Below are 22,668 nucleotides of genomic sequence, written 5' to 3' on the forward strand. Positions count from 1 at the left end.
CAAGGACTCCAGGATCACGCCCTGAGCCAAAGGCAGGCGCTAAACCACTGAGACATCCAGGGATCCCCAAGATAGAGTTTCCTAATATTACATCCTAAAATACCAAGATTAAAGAGAAACATATTGATTTTGCCTTTAACATTAAAATTAGCTTACCAGTAATAATGAGTTAACTACTATAGAAAAATCAAAAAAGAAGATCCAATTGTGAAAAATAACAATCCCAAGAAAAATAAGGATTGTCCTGGGAAAAATATGCTGAATTAGACCAAACTTCTCTACTGTTGATTGCTCACCTAGAAAGAGTTTATCTTTCCCTGGAATTTTATTCCTTTGGATCAGGGTTTGGCAAATATTTTAGGTAAAGAGGCAGATAGTAACTATTTTAGGCTTTCTGGGCCACCTGATCTCTTTAATAACTACTCTGCCATTATAGTATGAAAGCAGCCATACATGAATGAGTGTGGTGGTATTCCAATAAAACTTTGTTTACAAAAACCATGCAATGGGTAACCTTGAGAACCTTGAGAACAAAGAACAAAGATGGAGGATCATAATCCCAGATTTCAAGCTATAAAGGTAAAGAAATCAAAAAAGAATGTTTCTGGCACAAAAACGGACACATAGATCACTAGAACAGAGTCCAGAAATAAACCCATGCTTATATGATCAATTAATGTATGAACAACAGAAGCAAGAATATACAATGGGGAAAAGATAGTCTCTTCAATGAATGGTATTGGGGAAACTATACCGCTACAGGCAATATAATGAAAGTAGACCATTTTCTTACACCATACACAAAAATAAACTCAAAATGGATTAAAAACTTAATCCACAAAACTCCTAAAAGAAAACACAGGCTGTAATCTCCTGGCCATTGCACTTAACATTTTTCTGGATAGGCCTCCTCAGGCAAGGGTGACAAAAGCAAATACAAAGTATTGGGACTACATCAAACTATAAACTTTTGCATAACAAAGGAAACATCAACAAAACAAAAAAAAAAAGGCAACCTACCAAATGGGAGACAATATTTGCAAATGATATATCTAAAAAGGGGCTAATGTTCAAAATATATAAAGAACCCATACAACTCAACACCAAAGAAACTAATAATCAGATTTAAAAAAATAAAGAAACTAATAATCAGATTTAAAAATGGGCAAAGGACCTGAATAGACATTTTTTCAAAGAAGCCACACAAATAGCTAACATATATATGAAAAGATGTTCAACATCACTAATTATAAAGGAAATGCAAATCAAAACCACAATGAGGTATCACCTCACACCAGTCAGAATGGCTAGTATCAAAAAACAAAACAAAACAAGAATAAGTGTTGGTGAGAATATGGAGAAAAGGAAACTCTCATGCACTGCTGGTAGGAATGTAAATTGGTGTGGCCACAATGGAAAATAGTATGGAAGTTCTTCAAAAAATTAAAAATAGAAAGATCCAGTAATTCCACTGCCATGTATTTACCAAAGAAAATAAAAACACTAATTCAAGAAGATATATGCACCCTTATATTAACTGTGGCATTACTTACAATAGCCAAGATATATAAGCAACCTATTGATGTGTCCATTGATAGGTAAATGGATAAATATGTCACACACACAAATTAGAATATCACTCAGCCAAAAAAAGAACAAAATATGACCATATTATGTGAAAACACAGATAGACCTAGAGGGTATTATACTAAGTGAAATAAGTCAGATAGAAGAAGACAGATACCATATGATTTCACCTATATGTGAAATCTAAAAATGAATTAACAAAAAACAGAAACAGATATTTAATAAATATTAAGAACAAACCGGTGGTTGCCAGAGGGGAGGAGGTTGGGGGGATGGAGAGAATAGGTGAAGGGGATTAAAAGGACAAATTTCCAGTTCTAATATATATGAGTTGCGATAAAAATGGGTATAGCTTAGTTATATGTAACTATATATAGTCAATAATACTGTAGTAAGTTTGTATGGTAACAGATGGTAACTATACTTACCAATGGTGAACATTGCATAATGCATAAAATTGTGGAACCACTATGCTGTACACCCAAAACTAATATAACATTCTATGTCAACTATACTGCAATTGAAAAAAACACATAAAAATAATTTTTTAAAAAAGAAAGTAACAGACAATGGACCAGCCTTGGTACATGGACCTCAGTTTTCCAATTACTGACGTAGAGGGTATTTTTACATGCTTCCTATGCTTCCCAAGGGATTACAACTTCCTTTAAGTATCTGTTCAAATCTCTGGCTCATATTTTTTTTTTAAAGATTTTATTTATTTATTCATGAGAGACAGAGAGAGAGAGGCAGAGACATAGGCAGAGGGAGAAGCAGGCTCCATGCAGGAAGCCCGATGCAGGACTTGATCCTGGGACCTGGGGATCACGTCCTGAGCCAAAGGCAGCCGCTCAACCGCTGAGCCACCTCAGGCGTCACACTCTGGCTCATATTTAATTGGGTCTTCTTTTTATTGATATAAGACCTGTGTCAGACTATGTATATTTGAAATACTTATAGTTCCCAGTCTATAGTTTGCATTTCATTTTCCTAATGGTATCTTTTGAGCAAAAAAAGATTTTAATCTCCATGAAGCTCAATTTATCAAACTTTCCTTTTATGGAGAATTTTATGTCCTAAGAGATCTTTGTCTAACACAAAGTTATAGGTTTATTCATGTTTCTAAAAGTTCAAGGAGTTTTGGCTTTCAGATCCATAACTCAATTCAAGTTAATTTCTATGTATATGTGAGATAAGAATCTAGATTCTTGGGGGCAGGGGAGAGGGAGGGGATGGTATTTAGTTCCTGAACCATTTGTTGAAAGATTCTATTATACTTCAATAGAAAAACAAAAACAAAAACAAACACAAAATCTTATCCTTGAAGAGGTAAAAGACTATACAAATACTACATTTAACTATGTTTTTAAAACCCTTGCATAACAGGGGTGCCTGGGTGGCTCAGTTTGGTAAGTGTGGGACTCTTGACAATGTCTCAGGTCATGATCTCAGGATTGTGGGACTGAGCCCCGTGACAGGCTCTGCGCTTAGTGCAGAGTCTGCTTCTCTTCCTCTGCCCCCTCCCCACTTGCACCCTTTTTCTCCTTCCCTAAAATAAATAAATACATAAATAAATATTAAAAAAAAATAAATTAAAAACCCCTGTATAATATCAAACATTGACAACTAGGGACATATAGTAAAGGAAATAAATGACATTTTAACTAATCTATAATATAGGGCCTTAAAGGAATGCAAAAGCCAACTAACTGCTTCTCCACTAACAATACAAAAAAAAAAAAAAATGTATTCTAAGAACCTTTCTTTAGAGTTCTAAGTCACACAACTGAGAATGAACCTAGGAGCAAAAATTAGACTAATTCTTACCCAAATGTGCTGTTTCAGATGGTAGCTGTTATTGAATTGTGGGAGAGTTAGACGGTCTGAGGAAAATAGTATATCAACTAGTTTGTAGACTCAACAACTATGAACAGGTAAGATCTTTGGCCATGATATACTCACAGGTAACTGACTAGAGCCAAACAGAATGAAAATCCACATTTTGAGGGAAATCTAGTAGCAAAAAACACCACAAACCTAACATCCTCTACCTGGGAAGCCCACTCTGCACCAACAGGAAGCAAGGGGAGAATGTAGTACAACCTCCACTTAAGGCTACGCTCTCCAACATTCATTGCAGATATAGACACAAAGGATAAGAGCTAAGGGAATGATTCCCAAAGAGCAAAGTCAAGAGAGTATGGACGGCAAAGGACAAAAAAAAAAAAAAAAAAGTTGAATTAGGATTCTCCCAAGACCTTTTTGTACGTCCAGAGCAAGATTTATCAATTATTGTAAGGACCTATCATATGTATCTCATTTTCCTTTCCCAATGGGAGTTTTTACTGTAGCTTTCCTATCTCTACTCCTACATTCATCAAGAAACAAAAGGGTATGATGATTGGAAAACTTGTCTATTCATTTATAGGGCATTACATCATAAAAAAACAAATCTGGACCTGAGAGTACATTACTCCGCTTATTGCAACTGACTTTGAATTGCCATCCTTGAGGAGTGGATGTGTTTTCTATATGAGAAGAGAGTGTATGGATATTTGAATGGCCAAAGGCAAACAGAACAGACCATTTATTTTCCCTCATTATCTATTCTCCTCTTTTTTGATAATAGAACTCTTTCAGTTTTAGCTGAGCTCATGGTAGCTCATATTTCCTAGTCTCACCAGCAGCTAGGTGTGAGTATGTCACTAGGACCTTAACAATCAGATGTGAGCCAAATTAACGCATGCAACCTCTGGTCTTGATATTAAAAAATGTTTGTGTGTTAAAATCGGAAGAACAACTGGTGAACAACCAGTGCAGACAAGGGCAGCATCATAGGGGATAGCAAAGCCAACAGGTCCCTGCAAAACCCTGTGAAATATACCTAATTCTTTTTTTTTTTTTTTTTGTAGTAATATACCTAATTCTTGACTATGAAATGAAAGAAAAATAAAATCTATCCTATCATGTTGAGGTCTTCTTGCTCTGACATGTCAGCATATAATGAATGCACCCCTCTCTCAAAACTATTTTATGCTATAAGATTCATTTAGGTTAACAAATCCTCATTTAAAATGTTCATTGTCTTTAGGAAGATTATGCCTCATTGACCTACAAGTAAACAACATTAACATTCTACCACCTAGTTGTATACATACATGGAGAAAATAAACAAGCAAACAAAATATAAAGAGAAAAAACAGTCGTGAACTTCATAAATTTTGGCATGGTGATAAACTAAGTTAAGGGGTGGGGCTTAGAATATCCAAGGACCATCTGAGACTGGAACTTAAAAAGACATTAGAAATGAAAGGGAACAAGAATAATTATAATATTTTGTGCAATTTTGCCTAAAACTCTGGCAGTATCCTGTGAATTAATTGCCTAAACTGAAAATTTCAGTATTAGTTTAAAAGAATTCACACGTCAAATTGGCAAATTTAGGCTTGTCTACCTACCTACATCCCTTTCCTCAACTGAAGAAAGGAAGAAAGAGTTTAGGGAATATTTATGCACACTATCAAAACAATATCCTTTTTCTTATATGGAAAGAATTTTGAAAGTTAATGGTCTGCTAAATAGTCTTAACTGTCTTTTTAAAATCCTTGCATAACATCAAACATTGACAACTAGGAACATGAAGAAAATTAATGAATTTTTTTAACTAATCAAAACATATATGCTAAAGGAATAATCTGAAGTCACACATGTTAGCAGTTCAATAAGCACTGTGTGTGCATGTGTGTGTGTATGTAAATGTGTATGTCTCTTTTATTCAGGAAGTCAAGCCACCATGCAGTGTTTCCAAACCATACAGTACACAAAGGCCCAGCTGAAAGTACAGCAGTGCTAAAATCCAGCAAGAATTCTACATTTCAAGCCTGCAACTACAAATCTAAATCTGCTCAGAGGAAGAAGCACCTTTTTCTTTTGTACAAAAATAAGCTAGCGATGGCCCTGTAAGACACTATGATAGGCAGAAAAGAAATGAGATAAAAAATAATCAGACTACCCTTGTTACTCAAAAAGGTGACTACAAAAAATCTGTAATTGAGTACAGGCATTTCTGCTATTGCTGAATAACTCCATGTTCTTTAAAATAAAAACAGCTGAACTTAAGGAGAAAACAGAATTAGAGCCAGTCAACTCAAAATCAACGGAATTTCAAAATCTGAGTTCTAATAAAACAATAACAATCGTTATAAAAATATTAGTGCAGTTGTTTCCACTGGCATTTGTATCAAGAATAAGCCAGTCCACCCTTTAAAGCTTCATATCCTGGAGCTCATACTTCTTTTGATGTGGGTCCTTGAAGACATTCACTTCTAATAGAAACTAGTTTAATAAAAATTAAAAATATCATCTAGAGATAGCCTTTTTCATCAATAATTTCTTTTTACCACAAGGGACTATCTTCACAACTACTACAAAGTAATTTGCAACTTCCTCAGATCTTTTAACATAGTGGGATATGTAGCATTTTTAAGCCAATAAACTAGCAACTTACTGCATTACATAGGAAGGTACTTTTACAGAACTTTCAGCATTTTTCTTACACCCCTAAGGATTTCTCTTTAACTGTGAAGAGGCTTGCCACGATCATTTCAAAACACTGTGTTTGAAGTGGTTTGAAGAAAACCCACGCCATATTCGTCATTATGTTGACATCATTTGCCTAACATGCCAAATGTTAAAAGAAGTTTTTCAGAGAGAAAGAAAATTACATAGGTCAGAAACAGATCTACATAAAGAGAGAAAAAACACTGGAGAATAAGTGAAGTTAAAATAGTAACTTTATTTTTCTTAATGGATTTAACAGGTAACAAATCTGTTCAAAATAGAATAACAACAATTTTCAATTGATTATGAATGTGCTCAAGCATGTGTGTATTTTTATATATGCCTATATATGCTATGCATAAGGGAAACAAGAGACAGAAGTGATACAAAAAATGAGAGGAAAGAATTAGGATTATTTATCATTATAAGGTATCTACAGGGTGGTTTGAAAGCCAGTTTGGGTTAACTGTAAAGGTAACCACTAAAAAGAGGAGGTTTTAAAAAAAAATATTTATTTGACAGAGAGTGAGTACACACGTGCATGTAAGCAGGCAGAGGGGCAGAGAGAGATGGGGAAAACCTTAAGCAGACTCCCCACTGAGGGTGACGCAGGGCTTCTGGGAGAAATCAAGAGTTAGATGCTTAACCAACTGGGCCACTCAGGTGCCTTACCACTATAAACAGTTTTGTTATTTTTTTAAGTGTAATTGATATTCTGAGAAAGGAAAAAAGTGGAATCATATAAAATGTTCAGTTAAAACCATGAAAGGCAGAAAAAGTGTGGAAGACAAAAAACAAGAGCAAAGAATAAGGGCAGCAAATAGAAAACTGTGACAAATACAGTAGATGTTAATCATACATCAGTAATCACTTTAAACATCAATGGTACTATACTAATTAAAAGACAGTGATTGCCAGATGGATCAAAAAACAAGACTTAACTATATGTCATCTGTAAGAAACCAACTTTAAATATAAAAACACATACAGATTAAAAGTAAAGAGGTGGAGAAACTTATGGTATGCTAACATTAACACATGCTAATCAGAAAAAACCCAGAGTAGCTATACTAATTTCAGACAGAGCAGACTTCAGAGCAAGGAAAGTTATCATGAATAAAGAGGGGGATTACAGTATAAAAAAAGGTCTACCTTCAAGAAGATAATCTTCAATGCACATGTTCCTACCAAAAAAGCATCAAATTATATAAGGCAAAAACTGATAGAACTGCAATGAGAAACAAATGAATCCACTATTTTAGCTGAAGATTGTAACACTCTATCAGAAATGCACAGATCCAACAAGCAGAAAATCAGTAAGGATATAGGTGAATCATTCATCAAGTTGATGTAACTGACATCAACAGTTCATCCAAGAACAGATTACACATTCTTCTCAAGTTAACAAGGAACAAAGAAGAGACTACATTCTGGGCCATGAAACAAACTTTAATTAAAAAAAAAAAAATCATATAATGTCTGCTCTCGTGCCACAGTGGAATTAAGTTAGAAATCAAAACCAAACAGGCATGCCTGGCTGGCTCAGTTGGAAAAACATGCAACTTTTGATCTTCAGGTCATGAGTTCGAACCCTATATTAGGTGTAGAGATAACTAAAAAAAATAAACTTAAGAAAAAAAGCACTAATTGAAAAATCCCCAAATACTTGGAGATTAAACTACACACTTTCAAGGCATGTATGGAACAAGGAAGAAATCTGAGGACAAATTTTAAAATACTATGAACGAAATGAAAATGCAAATGTAAGCCACCAAAACTTGTAGGATGCAGTGAAAACAGTCCTTATGGGGAGCAGTAAGAGAAAGTTACACAATTTATAGCATTAAATACATTATTAAAAATTAAAAAAAATTTTTTTAATCTAAAACCAATGGAATGCCTGGGTGGCTCAGCGGTTGAGTGGCTGCCTTTGGCTCAGGTCGTGATCCCGGGATCCAGGATCAAGTCCCACATCCGGCTCCTGCAAAGAGCCTGCTTCTCCCTCTGCCTATGTCTCGGTTTCTCGGTCTCTCATGAATAAATAAATATTTTTAAAAAAATTTAAAGCCAATCACCCAAGCTTCTACTTCAGAAAACTAGAAAAAGAAGAGTATACTAAGCTAAAGTAACTAAAAGGAAATAATAAAAACTAGAGAAATCAATAAAACTGAAAAAAGAAAATCAAGAAAATCAACAAAACCAAAAAATGGTTCTTAGAAAAGATCAATAAAAACAATAAGCCTCTAGTCAGACTAACTATGACACAAATTACTAACATTAGAAAGAGGAGATCACCACAGATCCTATGGACAGTAAAAGGAACATAAAGGAATGTTATGAACAATTTGATAACTTACATGAAATGGGCCAATTCCTTGAGATGCACAGCCTGCCAAAACTCATACAAGAAGAAATAGATAGGGAAGTGGGTGGCGGGATGAATTAAATAAGTGATGAGGATTAAGAACTGCACTTGTAATGAGTATTGGATATTGTATGGAAGTGCTGGATCACATATTGTAAACCTAAAACTAATATACACTCTATGTTATCTGGAATTAAAAAACTTAAAAAAATACTCTTGGGTTTGATAGAAGTAGAATATGTAAATTTTTAAAAACAAGAAACAGACAATCTAAATAGTCATATATCTATTAAGGAAACTGGATAATTAATAACCTTCCAAAAGAGAAAGCACCAGGCCTAAATGCGTTCACTGGTAAATTCTTTTTTTTTTTTTTTAAGATTTATTTTTTTATTTATTCAGAGAGAGTGAAAGAGAGGCAGAGACACAGGCAGAGAGAGAAGCAGGCTCCATGCAGGGAGCCGGACTGTGGGACTCGATCCCAGGTCTCCAGGATCACACCCCAGGCTGCAGGCGGCGCTAAACCACTGCGCCACCGGGGCTGCCCCACTGGTAAATTCTACCAAAAATTTCAGTTAGAAATTTTACCAATCTTCTAGAATGTCTTTCAGAATATAGAAGCAAAGGGACTATTTCCTAACTCATTCTTTTTTAGGCCATCATTACTCTAATACCAAAACTGAAAACATTACAAGAAAACTACAGATCATTCTCTCTCAGCGAGATAGCTGTAAAAAAACTCAACAAAACATTAGTAAATTAATTTCAACAATGGTATAAAAAGACTTATATACTATGATCAAGTGGGATTTATCCCAGGTATGCAAGACTAGCTCAATATTCAAAAATCAATTAATATAATCTCATCTTATCAATTGATACACAAAAAGCATTTCACAAAATTCAACCCCTATTCAGGGCAAAAACACTCAGTTATACTAAAAAAACAAAAACAAACTCTCAATTAACTAGGATTACACAGAATTTCCCCAACCTGATAATCTACCAAAAACCTACAGCTACAACATACTTTAAATGGTGAGAAACCAGAAATTTTCCCCACTAAGATTAAGAACAAGGCAATATATCCTCTCACTTCTCATTTTCAACATCACAGTAGAAATCCTACCTAATGCGATAAGAAAAGGAAATAGAAGATACACAAGGTGTGAAAGGGAGAAATAAAACTTTTGGCTCACAGATGAAATGATTATATATAGGAAAAATTCAAGAGAATTACACACAAAACCCCTTGCAACCAATAAATGATTATAGCAAGGCTGTAGGATACAGTTAACATACAAAAGTCAACCACTTTCCTATATACCAGCAATGTTAAGTGGAATTTGAATTAAAAACATAGTATCATTTACATTAGCACACCCGTAAATTAAAAACTTAAGCATGAGTCTTACAAAACATGTGCAAGATCTGTATGAGAAAAACTTTAAACCTCTGATGAAAGATATAAAAGAACTAAATATTCCATTTTCAAAGACTCAATATTGTTTATGTCAGCTTTTTCTAACTTGATCTACAGATTCAATGAAATCCTAATCAATTCTTTTTATATTTTATTTCTCAACAATAATAAAACAAATAATCCAATTAAAAAACAGGCAAGACCTGAACAGACATCGTACCACAGAACATACTGATACGGCAAGTAAGTACATAAAAAGAATGTTCAACATTGTATGTCATTAGGGAATTGCAAATTAAAACATCACTAAGATGCCACGGCACATCCAGTGGAATAACCAAAATCCAGAACACTAACATCAAACGCTGACAAAGATGCGGAGCAACAGCAATCTTTCTTACTCGGTCAGAATGCAAAATATAGAGCCAACGTTGGAAGAAAGTTTGGCAACTTCTTACAAAACTAAACATACTTTTACCACACAATCCAACAATTGTATTCGTGTTATTTACTCAAATAAACTGAAGATTTATGTCTACACAAAAACTTGCACATAATATTTATACAGCAGTTTTGTTCATAATTTCCAAAACCTGGAAGTAGTAACCCAGACATCTTTCAACAGGTGAATAGATAAGTTACACTGCGGTACATCCAGACAACAGTATTACTCAGGGCTAGAAACAGGCTCTCAAGTCAGGAAAAGAAATCAAGAAAACTTAAATGCATATTACTAAGTGAAAGGCGGCAATGCGAAAAGGCTACACCCTGTATTGTTCCAACTATGAGACTCTAGAAAAGGCAAAACTATGGAGATAGTAAAAAGGTCAAATAAGCAGAACACAGAAGATCTGTGGGGCAGTGGAAACTACTCTGTATGATACGACAACAGCAGATGTAGGTCGTATACATTTGTCCAACCCAAAGAATGTCTAACACCCAAAGTGAACCCTACTGTAAGCTGTGGACTCTGGGTGATAATGATGTGTCTACATGGTACTACAGTGGTAGGGGATGTCAAAAATGGGGGAGTTTATGCATGTAGGGGGCAGGGGATATATAAGAACTCTCTATACTTTCTACTCAGTTTTGCTGTGAACCTAAAACTGGTCTAAAATAAAATTAGTTAAAAAATATATAAAATAATGACCTTATTTTAATTGAAGTACTACTTTCCTCACTGATGTCTATATACCACAATACAAAGTATTTCTTTATCATTTTATAGCTATTACTCCATTTGGCAAGCACACTTGAACTTCTCTTCTGTCACAGTCTTTCAACCTTCATTGCAATTTTTCTAGGACTGTTTTTCATTCAACTTTTTCTGTTTCCCATTCAAGTAAAATTAAACAAAACCAGACTTTTCTCATCTATTTCTGAAGTGTAGAGAATTTAAAGGGTAATAAATACAAAAATAATTTGTCAACTTCACATTATACAAATATAAAGGTATTCTTACTTCCAATCAATGAAACGTTACTAGTCTTTTTATTCTCTAAATGTCACACTGAGTTCATACTCTTATTTATCTAATTCCTCAAAGGGAAATTCATCATCTGATTTTTTTTTTTTTTTACTTCTTCTCCTTTCCACTGTCAAAACAGGAAAGCATAAGGAAAACTATGAGTATTCATTTATGTAGGTCTGCAAGAAATTGCTTATTTTCTTCCAATCTAGAAAGGTTTACCTGAGACCTTTCCAACTAAATTATCAACAGTTCTCTCCTTTCTTAGTGAATGTCTAATTTTGCTTTAAAAGAATTTCCTTATCAAGACTGCCAATTAGGGGCACCTGAATGGCTCTGTCAGTTAAGTGCCTGCCTTCAGCTCAGGTAATGATCCCAGGATCCTGGGATTGAGCACACAGCAGGGAGTCTGCTTGGAGGCTACCTCTGCCTCTCCATCTTGCTCATGCTCTCTCGTGCGCTCTCTCAAATAAATAAGATCTTTAAAAAAAAAAAAAGATGACCAATTAATACCAAAAACTCAAAGAAATTTGAATACATGGAGACTAATTTGGGGAAACGAGATCTTTCTCTACAAACCCAAGACACCCAGGTGATATTGTAAGGTTTCCTGAACTAAACTAAGATTTAACCATGTTTCTTTCTTTTTTACAACCTTGGAAGATCAGAATATGCCTGTGTCAAAATCTGTGAGTTTTCCCATATGCACTCTGGATGAAAGTACTGATCATAGTTTCCCAGATGAAAAGAAATGTTAGCACTCTAACATTTTACCGCCAGATGAGAGGGAACATAATTGTAGCTGAGTTTGTCAGTGACCAACCCATATTCCCTAGCACTTACCAGTTCAGCACACAAAGACCTGACTTCATCTAGGGCTTTTTTGTTGTTGCTTGAACCTGCTTTGTCACCCAAGTTGCAGAACAAAAGGGCAAGGGAATTGACACAACCAGGAACAACCTTCACCTACTAACTAGTGGCCTGATGTACAAATACACCAGTTTCCTCACCTCTCAAATGGGTTAGCTCAAGCATGTATTTTACACTGGCTCCCCAAGTTTCTCATGGAGTAAGTAAGCTCCAGTTTCTCACAATAGTGAGACACTTGATAAGACACTCTTCATTAGCTTTCAGATCAGTGCCTTATTATGTATAGACACTATATTTAATATTTCATATAATTATCTCCAGAACTTTTTAAGAGTGATCAAAAAAGAATCTGATTCAAAGTGTTAAGAATAACATTAACTTCAGGTTGCTTGGCTTGTTCAATCAGAAGACCATGTGACTCTTCTGATCTGAGAGTAGTGAGTTCAAGCCCCAGATTGGGTACAGAGATTACTTTTAAAAAAATTAAAATCTTTAAAAAATAATAACATTAATCTCTGCTCAGAGTCACAGAGCAAGTCATATGTAACACAAGGAGGTCCAAAACCTGTGCTACTTCACCAAAGCAACAGAACACTGGGAGTGGTTCTATCCTTAATTATTGTATAAGGATCACATCTCAAACCTACAAAACCCTAAAATCCTATTTTCCTTTCCAAAGGAAAATGGCTTTAAAAATATTTTTCTAATGCACTAGTTTCTCAGCCAAAAGGTTAAGATAATTAGTAATGGTATTATGAATTAATCTATTGTCTACATTTTTGGAGGGAAAAGAAAAGGGGCAAGTCAAATATATATTTAACAATGGTAATGGCTAATGTGAGTGTTTTGCAGTTTCCTAAAACAATTATACTTCTTCACAGCTAATTTCCTAACCAGAATGAAGGAATTTGTTTTTCTTATCAGGGTTAAAATAAAAGCAATTGAAAGCATTTATAATAATATAACCAAAGATTTTTAAGATAAATATATTGTACTTATCAATTTTTAAGTTACAAATGTTAAATATTATAATAAAATAGTTACTTTTAAATGTCTATATTTGTCATGTTGTATTTCATTCATTCATTCATGCTGGCTCTACTGTAAGACACATCTTGTAGCCAGTTTCGTATTAAAGACAAAGGAAGAAAGTGGGGGAAATAAAAATAAACTACAGAATGGAAGAAGAAAAGATAAACATATATGGAAAGAAATTTCGTATTGCCAATCCCAATTTTTTTATCTTCAAAACTACATACTCAAATATAGAAAAATTCATTTAGTCACCAAATAAAGAAAAAAAAAACACCAATAAAAGTAGACAATGCTAGGCAGTAGGTACACAATGACAGAAAAAGTAGTTTGCCTTAAGTTACTTAAAATTAAGTTGAAGTCAACTGTGGTATTTGTCACTGTAGACCTTATAATTAAGAAGTCTATTCATATTCAGTAGAGATAATAAAAATTGTGTTAGCACTCCCTTAAAAATGTAGGTCCACAAAACGCATATTTTTACCTATTTAATGTTTAAAGTTTATTTCTGAACTTCATTCATTAAAAATACTCATCTACAACTGAAAAAATCAATTTCCAGAAATGTAAAGAACAAAAATAAACCTAAAAATATTAAAAAGAACTTAAAAAAAAACCCTTATTACCAGAATAAATGTATTAAGTTATTGAATGAACTTAACCTAAAACAGAACTAATTCCAGTTTAAAAAAACAGAAACCGGGATCCCTGGGTGGCGCAGCGGTTTGGCGCCTGCCTTTGGCCCAGGGCGCGATCCTGGAGACCCGGGATCAAATCCCATGTCGGGCTCCCGGTGCATGGAGCCTGCTTCTCCCTCTGCCTGTGTCTCTGCCTCTCACTCTCTCTCTCTGTGTGACTATCATAAATAAATTAATTAATTTAAAAATAAATAAATAAAAAAATAAAAAAAAAGAAACCATTTTTATACTTGTATCAAAAGATACAAATACTTAAAAGTTGTGTTATTCTCAAAATTCATGAAGTATAAAAATTAATAAAAAGTTGAAAAATAATCTTTCCCACAAGAAATCTTTTTTTTTAATTTTTTTTAATTTTTATTTATTTATGATAGTCACAGAGAGAGAGAGAGAGAGAGAGGCAGAGACATAGGCAGAGGGAGAAGCAGGCTCCACGCACCGGGAGCCCTACGTGGGATTCGATCCCAGGTCTCCAGGATCGCGCCCTGGGCCAAAGGCAGGCGCTAAACCGCTGCGCCACCCAGGGATCCCCCCACAAGAAATCTATTAGCATTAGTAAAAATATTCAAAACAAAGTTAATATCCAATTTTGCAAGAGGTACATAAAATCGAGAAATGCAAATTGAGTTCAAATAGCAAAAACGAACACAAAAATCTAAACAATTATCAAATAATTCAGTGAACTAAAAAATTCAAAGAGCTACAAAATTCAAAGAGCTACTATATGAATTTTGTTTTACTTATTTGAATCAATCAGGTGATTGTAACCTGAGAATGAAGCGTATCTGAAATATAGATATGAGCTTTAATAACTGAGGCATCCCAATGTTAAATGGTCAATAATGCAACAGGCTAGAAGTATATTTTATATCTTCATATTAAACTTCTTAGATTCATTATTTTCCTAAAAATGCACTTCTGGTGTCCTGAGACTTCCAACTGATTACAGGAAAAGGAAAGAATGAGAAATAAACTTTCTAAGCCTGAATCCATTTTTTCCAAACTACATTCTTCAATTTTCATCAATAAACTGGTGAAGCTGACAAGAAATGAGACGTATATTGCTTGACACTTTGTATAAAAAAATTTTTAATAGTATGAATCTTCCTTTTTGTGTATGTTTTACATATAAAATCAGTGTTCTCTGACTAAATTCAAGGAGTAAATGCAAATCTTAAAATATCTTGACCAATCAATAATTAAATGCTTGATATAGGAAGTTTTTTTTTTTTTTTAAGGTTTAAAATGCGGTTTCCACCCTTACCAGGTGTTGGGCTACTAAGACAGATATTAGCAAATCATACAGGACAAAATATGATTTAATGATAAATTACACAGATTAAGTACTATAGGAAATAAATGAAAGAAAATCCTAATGAAGGTCAATAGTCTAGAAGACATGATTTTCTGATTTTTGTTTCTAGCTTAAAAGAGACAAACCTGCCCATTAGCTATCCTCAACATCAACAAAAAGTAAATAATTTACTAAATTTACCTACTAAATTTTATTGAATTGAATTTCTTCAAAAGCATTATAAATATGAAAATTGATAAATTTCTGGACTTCTTTCAGAACACATATGCTTAATAATTATTTTTTATGCTTAATAATTCTTGTGGCTGTAAGCATCAATGAATGATACACTGATAAAGCTGCATAGCCCAATAGTAAGAATATTGGTCTTAAGTCTTCTATACATAGACAAGAATCCATGATCCATCAATTATTTGGTTTTTTGACCATGTGGCAAGCTACTTAACCATGCTAAGACTATTTTCTCTTAAATGAAATAAGAATAACAACAATCATCTCCCATAGTTGTTGAAAGCATTAAATATAACATATGTAAATATCACAATGCCAGTCAGAAAAAAATATGTACTCAATACTAGCTCCCACATTCAAACACATTTCAAATATAGTAATAACAGAACACCAAAGACTAGAATACCCACTTTGTTTTACATTTTAATTTTTACCTTAGAAATTGATATACTGACCTCGTATTTATTAGTAAAACTTAATGTGTTTAGCCTCTAATTCTATAATTCTCACTCATCTTTGACAATTTTATAAAAATGATGGATTTCTTCCTCCCAATACACAGTATTTTGCATCAAGTTAGGGATATTAACAGATTCCCTGAAAGCTAGATTAAGAATTATGTTCTATTTGGCTACTTAAAAAAAAAAACTCAATTCAAATTAAATAAAATTTAAAAATTCAGTTCCTCAGTTACACTGGCCACATCTCAAGTGCTCAATAGCCACAGGAGACTATTTGATGACACAGATATAGAACATTTCTATCATCTCAGAAAAATTCTACCAGATAGGGTTATTCTGGAGTATTAACACAGTGTGATACATAAAACCTCTGTTTTTTTTTTTTTTTTTTTCGTTTTGTTTTTTTGGAAGTAGATTCTAAAGAGAGTAGAGACTGCGAATATTTTGCCCACAACTGAATCACCAAGGTCCAGCACATAATAAGCATTCAATAGTTATCTAATAGCTGACATTATAATTTTGTTTTGGTTATAATAATCCAGCAAAAATTGGGGCACCTGGGTGGCTCAGTGGGTTAAGCATCTTCAGCTCAGGTCATAATCTCAGGGTCCTGGGATGGAGCCCTGCATCAGGCTCCCTGCTCAGCAGGGACTGTGCTTCTCCCTCTCCTTTCTCTCCCTCTACCTCTCCCGCTCCACTGCTTCTGCTCTCATTCATTCCCATGGTCTCTCTCTCTCTCATATAAATACATAAAGTCTTTTAAAAAATCCAGCAAAAATTGATTAAGTTGGTAAAGACCAGAACTGAAAGATATGAACTCAATTAGTATATACCTACTACAGTTTAAAAAAAAAAAAAAAAAAAAGATCAACTTATATATACTCTCAACTGATAAACTCCTAAAGCCAAGGTGGGCTCTCCATGTGAAGACTAAATTTTTTGTATCTTGGCTATACATATTGGCTAAAACACTTAAGCAAAATGTTTAGCCTTATCTATAGCCTATTCTATTCAAGAATGGGAGAAATGCTTACTTCTGGCTAAATAACTTTCAATATCCCTATATGGATTTTTCCCAGACAGAGCAGTTGAATAACTTATTTTTAAATAGTATGTATATATTCACATACAGTAGTTTAACAAAATATTTTTTAAATTCACCAAAGTTTTATACCTTAAAGATTATGACATTAAAATTTTAGAAAATTTCCTTTTATCATGAAATCAAGACAAAATTGCTGCTATACACAGAACAGTAAAAGGTCTAATAATAATTTTGCACTTACACTGCCACATTTTTTCTAATGGCATATTCATCCAAATCGTCATCAGAGCTGCTATCAGTTGCATCAGAATCCAGACCTTCTTCAACATGAGACAACAGCCCTGTAGCAGACAGTGCAAATCTTTGGATTTCTGCAGCTGTACACCGTGAAAAGCCATTTTTTGTATCACTCCACAATTTATTCTCTGCAGTCAACATGTTGACTTCTGGCTTAATTTCAGTGCATTTAGGTAAACTGCTATCCAAAACTGTGGTAGGTTCATGAAAGGTCTTCATTTGGGGGAGTTGATGTTTCAGAGAAAATTTCATTTGTTGACCATAGTGCTTAATGACATGCTTTGCCAGAAGCATCTGCAAATGTTTCTGAGTTCTTCTAGCCTGGCTAAGTAAAATTTTCTGTTTGCTTACACAATGAAGTAAACGAGCATTCACTTCCTCCTCTTTTTCAGCAGCTGAGAAACTAATAGGCACATTTGAGTGGCCAGGCCCAATTTTCTTTTGAGCACAGTGCAATAAACCCTTTTTAATTTCAACATCAGTAACTTTATCCAAAAGTGCATTCTTTTGGTACCATTTGCAGTTTTGCAGTTGTACCTTATCTACATTAGTGTCTTTGGTTATATTTGAATCCAAAATAATTTGTACATCTGTCATGCACTGGCTTGTGGTATCTGACAGAAGTTCCTTTTTGATGAACTCTTCAGAATGAGAATGACAGATTTTACTAAGCTGAATGTTGCTGCCATTACACAGTATGTTTTTCAGCTTATTGCAGTTGGGTTCCCCTAATTTCTTTTGTTTGTAATTCTCATTGTATTTATTTAATGTAGAATTAGAACTCATTAAAAGAACTGTCTGATAATGTTTTGAAGACTGAGAGGAGCCAAAATGTTTTAAATTCACAAAGTTAGTGTTAAGAGTAGGTTCAGGAGTTGGAAATCCCAGCATCTGAGATAAAGTGTCTCCCTTAAGCTTTTCATCTACAGTTCTTGGACTTTCCATACATAGGATCTTGTCAGACTCCATGGTACTTGGTAAAGATGAAAAGCAGATACCCTTTGTTGCTGCCTCCCTCAGAGCTGGGGTCATGGCGAATCCTGCAGATAATTACTGGAAACCTAAAATAATGTAAAAATAAATGATCAAATATCTAGAAAACAGGTTTATGCATACACTTTTACCAAGGGCAACATTTTCAATGCTTCTGATTAAAATGTGAATGGAACTAAATTCCTTTATTTCCCAACTCTTAACAATATCTCTGTTCTTTCCTAATTTATAAGGAATTCAACAAAGACTAAACTACTCTTCATGCTCTATGGGCCCAATACCAAAAACTCCAGTTAAGGTAGCACAATAAGTGTTAGACAAATGCTTGTGGATGTACCTCAAAAAAATTTTTTTAAGATAATGTTTGTGAAAAGCAAAAGAAAAAAATTCCAATCTAGAATCTGGGAATTATATTTGAAAATGTGACTCAATCCCGTACTTTCAGCCAAAGTAAGAAGTAATTATTTTTATAAAATATAAGCTGCTCAAAACCTCCATTTCTCAACTTAAATTCCACAATCAGAACAGTATAAATATTAACTTATAAAAATAAGCCAAATAATGTCAGAAGACATAAATAACTGAACTACAAGCAAAAAAAGTATAATTTCACAACTGTTAAAAATGATAAAAACTTGCTTCATCTGCAATGCACAATAATTTTTTTCCCTTTTCACAAATAGATAATCCTAAATTATCATTATAAAAGCTGTTACTCCCACCTGGAAAATAGTAGGGACCATAGCAGATGATTGCTAAAAATTAATCCCACAATTAAACAAATTTCACTGTATTTTATCAAAAAGTGTAAAACCATACAGTCTGATTCACTGAAAAAGTTAATCCTACACCACTGAAAATTATGAGGACAAAACACAAAAAATTTTATACCATTAAAAATTATGAGTTTTGTAAGATACTCTGGAACAATACTCTATGATTTGTTTCAACACAAGTCAGTTAAGTCATTTAAATGTCCATACTCCCATACTGTAGATCCCCAGGTGCTAACTGTAACTCTACACCATTCATTTCTATGTGAAAACACAAAACCAAAAGGGAATTCCTTACAAAGACTAGCAAGAATGATCAAAGGAAAAAAAAAAAAGGTTTGTTTCAATGCAGTTAAAAAAAAATGCACAGGGTTAAAAGCAAGTTACAGACTAGGAGAAGATACTGGCAATATATAATAGGAAACAATTTGTACCCAGAATACATAAAGAACAAATTAGCAAACTGGTGAGTCACATCATAGATGACATCCAAATGACCACTAAACATATACTCAATCTCACTAGTAATGAAGGAATTCTGGATTAGTAAAGCAAAAGACCAGTTTTCCAATCACTAAATTGAAAATAATGTTTTAAAAGTCCCTGTGTAGCTCAGCTGGTTGCCTGCCTTTGGCTCAGGTTGTGATCTCAGGATCCTGGGATCAAGCCCCATATTGGGCTCCCGGCTCACTGGGGAGTCTGCTTCTCCCTCTCCCTCTGCCCCTCCATCCTACTCGTGCTCTTTCTCTCAAATAAATTTTTTTTATTAAAAAGTTGAAAAAAAATGTTCTAAGTTGAAATATCACTTATCATAATTCAGAAAAATAAGATTTCTCCCATCTATTTGAACTGTAAGTTGATTCAGGAATTTGACAATAAATGTAGAAAATGTATTTGTTATAGGTGCATAACAGAGCAGTGTCTTAACAGCAAAAATATTCTTTCAAAGCAACCTAGATATCTAACAATAAGAGAATGGATAACGTGATGGAATACTATAGAGCAGTTAAAAAGAATGACCTAAATCTATATATACAAATATGGACAGACCTCAAAAAGAATATACAGTTTTCTTTAAAAAAAAAAAAAAAAAAAGGTATACAGTATGCTACCAAATCAATAAAATACAAACACAAGCTCTCTTTGCTCCATCTACTGTGAGAATGAAGATCATTCTCAGCAATCGGACTGTCAGTCAACATTCCAGAAAACATCAACATCACTCTGAAGGGATGCACTGTTATTGTGAAGGGTCCCAGAGCATCAATGTAGAACTCAGTCTCCTTGGAAAGAAAAAGAGGTTCTAAGATACAAATGGTGGGGAAACAGAAAAGAACTGGCAGCTGTTCACACTACCCATAGTCATGTACATAACATGATCAAGGGCATTACATTGAGGCTTTATCACAAGATGAGGTCTGTGTATGCTCACTTCCCCATCCATGTTGTTATACAGAATGGTTGTCCGGTTGAAACTGAAAATTTCTTGGGTGAAAAATACATCTTCAGGGTTTGGATGAGGCCAGGTGTTGCTTGTTCAATAACTCAACCCCAGAAAGATGAGTTAATTCTTGAAGAAAGTGACTCTGAACTTGTATCAAACTTCTCTGCTTTGGTTCAGCAAGCCACAACGGTTAAAAACAAAGATATCAGAAACTTTTTAAATGGTTTCTATGTTTCTGAAAAAAGAACAGTTCAGAAGGCTGATGAATAAGATCTAACTCGTCCACCTACAGAAACAGCAAGATGCCAGATGATTTTTCAAACTTATTTGTAATATTCTAAAGATACAATAAAAGCTCTATTGATTTGGAAAAAATATATACAAACACAAGATTGAACTACATATATGTACCTGTGTTTGTGTTTATGTGTTTACAAGAATTAAAAATGAACCAGAAAAATACCCACCAAATCTGTAATAGTAGTTGCACATCAGGTAAGTTCCATGAAAAAGAACTAAGAGTGGTGGTTTAACAGGAGTTAGGTTTCAACCACAAACTTTATTACCCGGGGGAAAAAGACTTGAATGCAAAATGAACAAATGTTAGTGGTTGTCAATTCCATGTGGTAAAAATATAGATGTTTGGGGGTGCCTGGCTGGCTTAGTCAATAAATCATGCAACCCTTGATCTCAAGGTCATGAGTTCAAGTCCCACAATGGGCATAGAACTTACTTGATATATAGAGAGAAGTTTGCCTTTTTTATACTTTACTGTATCTCAAAAAAAAAAAAAAAATTGTAGAGATTTCTATATAATTCTCTCCCCAAAGTCTGTAAAACTCAAAGTTTTCTAATTTTATGAGAAATATTCTATTATCTCCTACTCAAACACCTAGAATAGTATGTAGATATCTACACTGCTCTCGAAGGAAAACTGTGTTAATCACAGATGAGGTAGCCATATTCAGAAAATACTATTTTCCCCCCCCCTCCTCATCTTCTCTCTCAAAAATTTGAACAAGGTGCTAGGGACATATTCAAAGTGGCTAGCAGCAGGGGCAGAAGGTAAAATATGAGGCAGCAGAGTTCATCTTAGGCCTGGATAAACTAAATATAAGGCAAAACTATAAATAAGAGGCAAACATAAAAAAATAAAGATTAATAGTTAAGAACTACAGTTGCTATAAAGAAAAAAGAATATAGATTTAGTCTGGCTTAGGGGCATTTATGGTAGATAACTAGAATAAAACACACACAAACTGGTGCGGGACGCCTGAGTGGCTCAGCAGTTAAGTGTTTGCCTTTGGCTCAGGACATGATCCCGGGGTCCAGGGATTGAGTCCCACATCAGGCTACCTGCAATGAGCCTGCTTCTCCCTTGGCCTATGTCTCTGCCTCGATCTCTGTGTTGCTCATGTATAAATAAATAAAATCTTAAAAAAAAAAAAAAAAACTGGTACAATCTCTGGAGTTTATTTGGCATGATACGGAGCTTCTAAAATTATCTTAATAATCCCCATCTCCTGGTATTCCTGCCCTTATGTAATCCTTTCCTCTTGAGGATGGACTGGATGTGCTGACTTGCTTCTAGCAAACAGAACACAGAAGAGGTGATGGAGTATCTCTTCTAAGATTAGGTTACAAAGAGACTGTGGCTTCCATCTTGTCACCTTCTCTCTCTCTCGGATGCTAGCTGCCATGCTATGAGCTGGAAAGACCCACATGGCAAAGAAATAACATCTCTAACCAACAAACAGCAACTACCAAAAAAACAAACAAACAGCAACTACCTAAGCCTGCCAAAAGTTATGTGAGTAATCTGAGAAGCAGATCCTTCCCCAGTCTAGCCTTCAGATGCTTCAGATGATGGAAGCCTCAGCTAACACACTGATTGCAGCCTTATGGGAAATCTTGAGCCAGAAGCACACAGCTAAGCCATGCTTAGATTCCTCATCCATAGAAGCTGTGAAATAAAGACATGAAATTGGGGTCTAACTTGTTATATAGCAATAGACAACTAATACACTTGGATATGAAGATTTTTGGGTTCTAGCTTCTGGAAAGCCCATCCTTATCATTGTTTCAATTCTAGGATTTCCATGAAGT

General features: G+C 34.3%; 1 protein-coding gene, 1 long non-coding RNA gene and 1 pseudogene across 16 annotated transcripts in view; 2 read left to right on the forward strand and 1 right to left on the reverse strand.

Moving 5' to 3' along the window:
• LOC102152600 overlaps nucleotides 1-6,360 on the forward strand; it is an 86,930-nt gene extending 80,570 nt beyond the window's left edge. For 2 of the 5 annotated variants that reach the window (XR_005385324.1, XR_005385328.1), the window contains 2 exons: nucleotides 3,433-3,521; nucleotides 5,367-6,358. This is a non-coding gene — a long non-coding RNA (uncharacterized LOC102152600). Of the gene's footprint in view, nucleotides 1-3,432; nucleotides 3,522-5,366 lie in introns of all 5 variants that reach the window. The other 3 variants (XR_005385323.1, XR_005385322.1, XR_005385326.1) reach the window with 3 other exon arrangements.
• KANSL1L (KAT8 regulatory NSL complex subunit 1 like) overlaps nucleotides 1-22,668 on the reverse strand; it is a 130,841-nt gene that overhangs the window by 94,023 nt on the left and 14,150 nt on the right. For 10 of the 11 annotated variants that reach the window (XR_005385321.1, XM_038585635.1, XM_038585634.1 and 7 more), the window contains one exon: nucleotides 17,297-18,413. Coding sequence is in view for 10 of the 11 variants with exons in the window: in XM_038585635.1 (XP_038441563.1) it covers nucleotides 17,297-18,384 (1,088 nt within the window). In the remaining variant the exon portion in view is untranslated. Of the gene's footprint in view, nucleotides 1-17,296; nucleotides 18,414-21,029; nucleotides 21,350-22,668 lie in introns of those variants that run through there. The other variant, XM_038585631.1, reaches the window with a different exon arrangement.
• LOC100684649 lies at nucleotides 20,282-21,819 on the forward strand (annotated as a pseudogene).

The sequence above is a fragment of the Canis lupus genome, chromosome 37, assembly GCF_011100685.1.
Source record: "Canis lupus familiaris isolate Mischka breed German Shepherd chromosome 37, alternate assembly UU_Cfam_GSD_1.0, whole genome shotgun sequence".
Taxonomy (NCBI): Eukaryota; Metazoa; Chordata; class Mammalia; order Carnivora; family Canidae; genus Canis; species Canis lupus.